The sequence below is a fragment of the Heptranchias perlo genome, chromosome 35 (assembly GCF_035084215.1).
Source record: "Heptranchias perlo isolate sHepPer1 chromosome 35, sHepPer1.hap1, whole genome shotgun sequence".
Classification (NCBI taxonomy): domain Eukaryota; kingdom Metazoa; phylum Chordata; class Chondrichthyes; order Hexanchiformes; family Hexanchidae; genus Heptranchias; species Heptranchias perlo.
The window spans coordinates 7,121,658-7,130,533 of NC_090359.1; the positions used below are offsets into that span (position 1 = coordinate 7,121,658).

The 8,876-nt window shown below is 40.8% G+C and overlaps 1 protein-coding gene across 1 annotated transcript; it reads left to right on the plus strand.

Moving 5' to 3' along the window:
- The first annotated feature begins 288 nt into the window (after positions 1-288).
- Positions 289-3,633, plus strand: LOC137302002 (probable G-protein coupled receptor 139). The gene is made up of 2 exons (XM_067971715.1): positions 289-385; positions 2,738-3,633. Exons 1-2 carry the CDS (start codon positions 289-291, stop codon positions 3,631-3,633), a joined length of 993 nt encoding a protein of 330 aa, XP_067827816.1.
- Positions 3,634-8,876: the final 5,243 nt, after the last annotated feature.

Genomic DNA, 8,876 nt, shown 5'->3' on the forward strand with positions numbered 1-8,876 from the left:
GTGGTACTTGTATGCCTGGAAGAAGGTGCAGCATTTAACCTGGCCTCCGGGGCTTTATCTGAATGGAAATTATGTTGTTCTTGTTAGAGATCTTGGAGTGAGAGTTGTTGACTTCGTCTGTTTGTTCAGTGACTGTAATTAAACCCAGTCAGCACGGGACCTGATTTTCTGACCGGTTGAATTCTCTCTGCTATAATTAAGGAAAATCCACTGTATGTGTCAATCGGAGAATTGATCCCAGCATTAGGACCAACCATCGAATCATCGCTTCTGACGGAAGGGGAAACAATGTCTCTCAGTTTTCTGATCAAGCTCCAGATTCTATGGGCGATTAATGACATACAAAAGATTTACTTCCCCATCCTGGCTGCGTTCGGTGTCCCGGGTAAGTTACTATCTGCACCTGGTACTTCAGGAAGCCGAGTTTAACTGTATGTTGCATCTCAGTCCGCCTGTCCAGCTCTTTATTTTATTACTTTCCCTACATTACAACAGTGAAGTTGTGAAAGGCTCTTGTGTGTCTTTGATAATGGCCCATGCTCCACTGATGTGAATTTACATTCATTGGTGTCATTTCCATGAAAATTGTGTGCATAATGGTCATTATAAGTAAGATTTCAGGCGATCTTATTAAGGTCCCGGTGTTCTTTCTGAATACAGCACAAACCATGTGATTGGTTAATTCTCTGAATTAAAAGTTTGCATTCTGCTGTAAATACTGAGTACGAGTGTCAGGTGAGAAACGTTTTGGCAGGATATATTTAGTTATTTTGTTGTACAAATCGCTCCTACCAGATAAATGACAATGCATTGATGATCCAATCTGGTTCAGCGCTCTCGCTTTCCATCGTTTCATCTTCTCGTTGGTGTCACTGTTTCTGAGTGACTCAGTTAGAAAGGTAAAGTGAGCTGCTGTTTATTTTTATTCCGATCATTTAAAGCATGTATTTCTAAAAAAAAATTGTATTGATAATCTAATCCCGTGCCTGTCTGGTACAGTTTTTCGTATCTCTGATCAGGATCCACAGTCATTTTAAGGAGCCTATTCTGATTGTGAACTCACTCGATATTTTATGTGTCTTATTCCCTGTATGAATTGGAAGCTTATTCAATTCACACCACCGAATGAAAAGAGCAAGGTTAACACTACTTGACTAGAATTCAGATTGATATGAAATCGCAGGTTGATGTATTATATTGCCGGTCATATTATTCCACTTTCTAAAGTAAATGATTGTTTTTACAAGTATTACCTGCAATGTAATTCGAAAACTTGCATGCAGAATTGATTACATTAGACGATCATTTTCCACCTTTGTATTTTTGGTGGGGAGCATCACACATGACCCTGAATATCCAATTGCCGATCATGGAGCTTAGCGTGACTGTAACTCCGTTCATCCAATGATTGACCTTTGGGATCAAGAAGGAGAGTATCAGATTGGGCCTCACTTCCATTATATAAAACAGGCAGGAATTAAAATATATAATATTTTAGACAAAGAGCAGAAAAGTGGAACAACTATCTCTTGACCAGATAATATAGACCACGACAGGCTGTTTCTGTTATATCTTGTCCGGAACAGTAGAACCAGAGGACGCAGTCTGCAATTGAAGGGTGTGGGAGGGGGTGGGGGCGGTGGTGGGGGGAGTGGCGGAGGTGAATTCAAAGCTAAGCTGCAGAAACAATATTTCCGTGTTTGAGTAACCAATCTATGGAACAGGTTGCTTAACGAGACGGTGGAAGCAGTTCGTGTTGATTCATTCAAAGACAAATTACCTAGGCTTCTTTCAGAAAATAACATTTTGTGTACAGTGGAGGAGTAATATGAGACATGACGTACGGTAAATGTAACGTGATTGGGAGGGCAAAGGTGATATTGGATTTATGGTTCTCAAATGTTTCCAGCACTGGGTCATTCATCACCTTATGTCTCGGTCTTTAGTATATTAATTGATAGAGATAAATTGCTATGATTAGTCACCAACTCTATTGTCATTGTATCATGCGATTTGCAGGTACGTGGAAGGCGAACTCGATGGACCTTGGTGTTTTTTTTTCTTCTAGCAATTTGCATGTTTCTACATTCCTATCTCTTGTGCACATTACAAGCATTGCTGGGAAAGTTTGATTTGTGTCATTGTACAGATGCTCTTCATGCCTTGAACAAGTGACAATAATCAATGTATGAACACAGGCAATGGGTGTTGTTCGCTTACTATTCGTTGAAAAGGGCACCAGCGATTCGACCATTCCTCCTCCTCCCAGGGCTCTTCTATCACCGCCCACCTCAGAACATTGAAGTCACTTGTATCACCCCAGCAGCTAACACACACACGCTGCAATTCAATCCCCGCAAACGGCCAATCTTTTCCTCTCCGTCTTGCTCAGGTGCAAGTTAGGATCTCACTTTCCGAATGGTTGCTTTGTATTCATTCGAAACTTAATTTCTGTTTTTAAACATATTGAATTTGATCCCATTGCTTCATTATTTGCCGATTCATTACTCTGATTAGAAACCCTGTCTCCAGGACGCCCCGTCACAGCTAAAATAATCGGATTCCAATATTGGACCCAAAGCCAAGCTGCAAATTTCTTGGCGGATTTCAATTTATTGTGAAGAACATTAATGTCCCTGTTCTATAACGTGCTCCTTTATTGCACTGGAAACGCATCAAATTAGTTTTTTTTTTCCTGATTCTATTGAATCATTTTCCTATTTTGTCTTACTTACAGTTAACGTGGTGACGATTGTGATCCTGTCTCGGGGAAAGTGCGGTCTCTCCAAATGTGTCACTCGCTACCTCGTGGCCATGGCAGCGGCAGATCTACTGGTCGTTATCATCGATCTGATATTAAGACAGATTCCTATTATTTATCGGGAACAATTTAGTTTTCTGCGGGTAATTAGAATGTGTAATATCCACGCCGTCCTGCTTTATGCAGCCACAGACTGTTCTGTCTGGTTCACGGTCACTTTCACCTTTGATCGATTTGTGGCCATTTGTTGCCAGAAGCTGAAAACTAAATATTGCACCGAGAAGACGGCGGCTGTGGTTCTCGGAACAGTCACTGTGCTGAGCGGCTTGAAGAACATTTTATGGTATTTTCTGTACACAAATGAGTATTGGCTTTCTAATAGTCCATGGTTTTGCCGTGTGTCACGCGGTGTAGCACATTCGCTGGTCTGGACGATCATTGAATTAATGCATTATATTTTAACACCATTTATTCCATTTCTCTTGATTGTACTGTTCAATGTATTAACGGTCAGACACATTTTAGTGGCCAGCAGAGCCCGCAGGAGACTTCGGAGTCCGAACAGTGGCGAGTGTCCCAGTGACCCAGAGATGGAGAACCGAAGGAAATCCATCATTTTATTGTTTGTAATATCGGGGAATTTCATCCTGTTATGGGTGGTGTTTACTGCGTGTTCTATATTGAGACGGTTGGATTATTTGGGATATCCTGTACCATTGCCCACGTTTGTACGAGAAATCGGCTTCATGCTGCAGCTCCTGAGTTGCTGCACGAACACTTTTATTTATGCAGTGACCCAAAGGAAATTCAGAGAGGAGTTGAGGAATGGAGTGAAATATCCCCTCGCAATGATGGTCAAATTAATTAGATGAGAAGAAAAATAAATGAAAATAAGGAAATGGCAGACTTGTTCAATAATTACTTTGTGTCAGTCTTCACAGTAGAGGAAGAGGATAATATACCTGACATTGCAGGGAAACTAATGATGAATCAAGGACTGGAACTCACCAATGTTAAAGTAATCAAGAAAACAATATGAGAAACAATAATGGGCCGGATTGTAGTCTAAACATATCACTGAGGCTCACAAGGCTCAACGTATTTATATGGAAATCGGAAAGCTGCTGCTGGCGAGCACACATGCGCAGTTACAAGCGCAAATGCAGAAGTTACTGTCGGAAATTAGATGCTCCTCCACAAACTGCACCAAATCGATGCCTCGCCGTTTGGCTACCCGTTCTAACGTATTGAACCACCTGAAGTTCCTGTACTGATTTTGCAGCTTCAGACTAAACTCGCCAACAAAAGGAAAGTCAAGTCATTTCAAGTCGAAGTCGCTTTAAACGGCGAGGTAAGTCTTAATTACTGCTGAACAACCTCTCTGACACTTAAAATTAACTTTTACAACTGTGGAGTATATGTACTTCTGAATGTATTTATTGATGGACGTTAAAAAAATAATTAAATTAATTATTTTTCACTTTTTGTTATTGCCTCTTTTATCCCTGTCTCACAATACAATCTTTTTACCCTCTCTTGATTTTGGTTTCTGTGCCTGATTTAACATTGAATTCAATAATCTATCTTGTACTTCCTGGTTCTGATTGCTCCCTTGATAACGATGCATCAATCTGATTGATTAAGAAAATACACAGATGCTTGTCCTGTTCACACAGGCCGCAGATGCCCTGTAGAGGGCACAGTGGTTCCTGGATTATTAATTTTCAGGACCTTGCCGTGCAAAAGCTCCTAGAAAATCTGTGGTCAAGTGCAATTCTAACGAACGGCTGGTGCCTTCCTTTTGCCATTCACAGCAGCATCCGGCCCACAGGCACGAAAGTACTGACAAATCCCTAGGATATGATGGTTTCCACCTGAGAGTTTCAAATGAAGTTGGTGAGGAAATTGAAGATGTTTTAGCAATAATCTTGCAAAGCTTTCTCGATTCAGGAATTGTCCGTTCAGATTGGGAAGTTGCAAATGTAGGAGAGGTGAGAGATAGAAAACAGGACATTATAGATCTATTAGTCTAACATAAGTTGTGGGTAAGGTGTTGGAATCCATAATTAAGGAAAGTGTGACTGAGCTCTCGGAGAAATGTGACGTGATTAGCGAGCGCCAACATGGATTTGTAAAGGGTAGGTCATGTCTTATGAAAGTAATTGAATTTTTGAAGAAGTAGTTACAGTAGTAGACAGCCGAATGTCTATGGATGCATTTTATATCGAATTACAGAAGTCATTCGATATGGTTCAACAGGAGAGATTGTTAGCTAAAACTAAAGCTCCTGGAATTGAACGTAAACTACTGACCCGATTAGGAGATTGGTTAGGCGGTAGAAGACACAGAATAAGGATAATGCGAAGAAACACGAATTGACATGTATTCGATCAGTGCAGGAACTATTCACTATAATTATTAATGACTGAGATAACATAATAGAGAGCCATATATCCAACTTTGTCAGTAACTCAAAGATTGTTCATAGTAAGAATTGTAGATAGAAGCATACAGTTACAAAGAGACATAGATCGATTAAGTGAGTGGGCAAACCTGTGGCAGATGGATATCAGCATATGTAAATGTGAGATCGTCCATTTTGGACAAAAAAAAGGATAGATCCGTGAATTTTATAAATAGCGAAAATTTAGGAACAGTGAGGTCCAATTAGATTTTGGAGTCCATGAGCACAGTTCTCTAAAGTCAAGGTACAAAAAAAATCAAAGCTTTTAAAGGAATGTTAGCCTTTTTTTACTCGAGGGCTAAAATCTCAAGTGGAGGATGCTTTGCTATAGCTGTACAAAGCCCTGGCTGGATGACCTCTGAAGTACTGTGCACAGTTCTGGGCAGCACACACGAGAAAGGATATTTTGGCCTTGGAAATTGTGCAGCGCAGATTCACCAGCATTTTACTAGAGATCCAAGGGTTCAGTTATGAGGAGAGATTGCATAAACAAGTTTTTAATTCCTTAGATATTAAAAGGTTAAGTGGTGATTCAAGGGTATACTGCGGTCACCAGCCGTATATCTGCGTTTCCAGGTTCAGCAGCCTATCTATCTGGGTTTATCGTGGTTTACAGGAAACACCAGCATATATATCTGGAATTATCAGGACTTACTGGGATCACCAGACGACATATTTGGTTTTATCACAGTTTACTGCGATCACCAACCCATGTATCTCGGTCTATCAGTGTTTGCTGCGATCACCAGCTGATATACCTGTGTTGATGAGGGTTTACTGGGATCAACACCCTATATATGTGGGTTTATCAGGATTTACTGCCATCAACAGCCTATATATCTGCGATAATTGGGATCACCAGCCTATCTATTTGTGTTTATCAGTGCGTACTGCGATCAACAGCTCACATAAATGATAGTATGTGGAATTACTCGGATCACCAGCTTATATACCTGGTTTATCGGAGTTTACTGCGATCACCAGCCCATATATATGGGTGCATATTGATTTATTGGTATCACCATCCTATATATCTTGGTTTATTGACGTTTACATTGCAAAGGGCAAAGATGGTGAGGAATTCCTGAAATGACCGATATATTTGTGTGTATCAGGATTTAATAGAATTAGCAGCCTATATATCTGGATTCATCAGGGTTTACTGGGACCAGCAGCCTATATACCGGGTTATATTGTGGGTAATTTGGATCACCAGCCCACGTATCTGTGTTTTCGAGTGTTTAATGGGATCACCAGTCTATATATTTCGGTTGATCTTTGTTGAAGTGGATCAAGAGCCTATATATCTGGGTTTGTCAGGATTTACTGGGATCACTATATTTGTCGGTTGATCAGATTTTATTGTGATCACCAGCCTAGGTATCTCGATTTATCCGGATTTATTGAGATCACCAGCCAATATATCAGGTTATATCGATATTTTTACTGGGTTTGCAGTTTTTCCTGCATCTCAAGCCTGCATATCTGGATTTAACAGGATTTACTGGATTAACCGAATATGTATCCGGTTTTATCATAGTTTATTGGGATCACCAGCCAATATATCAGGTTTTATCGATATTTTCACTGGGATTACCAGCCTACACAGTTGTGTTTATCCGGGTTTACTGGGATCACGAGATTATATGTCTGGATTTATCACCAGACTACATATTTGAGTATTTAGTTGACAGTCTCATGTCTAATAGGCTCAGTCGCTAGCACATCGAAATCTGAAGTCGCTCCTATGTAAACAGTGCGTATTGCATAATGTGGAAAAGGAATAAGAGGCTGTGTGGGGACAGTGTCTCCATTTAATAGGAATTACTGGGTTCATTCTCTAAATATATCAGAGGCAAATGAAGTGAGTTATTCCAACACAATGAGCTTCATTAGATCTAATGAAAATGTTAATTGGAATCAGTGACTCATATTGAAGGTATTTCTTCCAGAGAACGGTTCACTCGAGTCACATTCGTGTTCATGGTTATTTTTTGAACAAATTCGAGGTGGTCACGGATTCCTTGGTGATTCAAGTCATTAACCTTTCGTTCAGCCTCCTCTGATGCGTTCCCCTGCTCGCCACACACCAATCCAACTCTCCTTCATTACCCCACCCTTCTTGCATCACCCCAACCTCACGCACACCCCTCCCCCAACCACATCCACACACACACACTCTGCTCCTGAATCTCTGTCTCTCTCTAGTTTCTCCCATCTGTCTCCATATCCTCTCCGAGTCCATCCTATCTAGGAGACTCATCACAAACTCGATCAGCAAAATTGACCATTTCCACCTCGGGAACATCTCCTGCCTCAATCCTGATCTCATCCCATACACCAACGGAACTGTCCTACGTGTCTTTTTCATCCTCATAATTGTCTTTTCCAATGTTGTTCTGATCGGCTTCCCATGCATTACCATCTATGAAATTCTGATCGTGCGAAACTATGCTGCCCACATCCTATCACCGACCCAACCCCACTCTCACGCTAATAGTGACCAATAATGCACAACACAAAGATTCTGACTGACAGAATAAACTGGAATTGATGTGTCCGGCTTTCAATTCATTTTATTCAACACGGAAGCTGGAAGAAATGGTTTGAATATGGTTTTGAAATTCTTCTTAGATTGTGGGACTTGTCTGAGTTTATGATGGTGTGACATTTAACCTGCTTATTGGCTTTATCTGATTGGAAATTCCACTGCTCTCGTACAAGTTCTTGTAGTGAAAGGTGTTCACTTCATCTGATTGTTCAGTGACTGCCATTAAACCTAGTCAGCACGGGACCTGATTTTCTGACTGGTTGGATTCTCTCTGCCACAAATAAGGAGAATCCACTCAATGTGTCAATTGGTGAATTGCTCTCAGCATTAACACCGACCATCGAATCATCGGTTATTACAGAATAGGTGATAATATCTCTTGGTTTTCTAATGAAAATCCAGATTCTATGGACATTAAAGATATTCAAAAGATTTATTTGCCCATTCTGGCCTCAGTCGGTTTCCCGGATAAGTTAAGATCTGCACCTGATATTTCAGGAACCCGAGTTTAACTAGACATGGCATCTTAGTCCCCAAGTCCAGCACTTTCTTTTACTATTTTCCCTCCTTACAGCAATGACTACACTTCAAAAATGCTTTGTTTATTGTAAAGCGCTTTGGGACATCCAAAGGTTGTGATAGGCGAAATAGCAATGGGGGACTCTTTCTTTGATTAATTCATTTTTCTTTCTGTCTTTCTTTCCTGCCGTCATTCCATCCATCCATCCATCCATCCATCCATCCAACCAACCATCCATCCATTCATCCATCCATTCAACCATCGACCCATCCATCCATCCATCCATCCATCCATTAAACCAACCGCCCATCCATCCATCCATTTAACATCCACCCATCCATCCATCCATCCATTCAACCATCTACCCATCCATCCATCCATCCATCCATTCAAACATCCATCCATCCATCCATCTATTCAATCATCCATACATCCATCCATCCAACCATTCATCCAACCATCCATCCATCCAACCATTCATCCAATCATCCATCCATCCATCCATCCATCCATGCATCCATCCAACCATTCATCCATCCATCCATCCATTCATCCATCCATCCATCCATGCATCCATCCA

Bases quoted from the DNA above. Each gene is read 5' to 3' on its own strand.
- LOC137302002 (XM_067971715.1), top strand. From the start codon at position 289: ATGTCTCTCAGTTTTCTGATCAAGCTCCAGATTCTATGGGCGATTAAT. The intron at 386-2,737 runs GTAAGTTACTAT...TCTTACTTACAG, and splicing joins GGCTGCGTTCGGTGTCCCGG to TTAACGTGGTGACGATTGTG.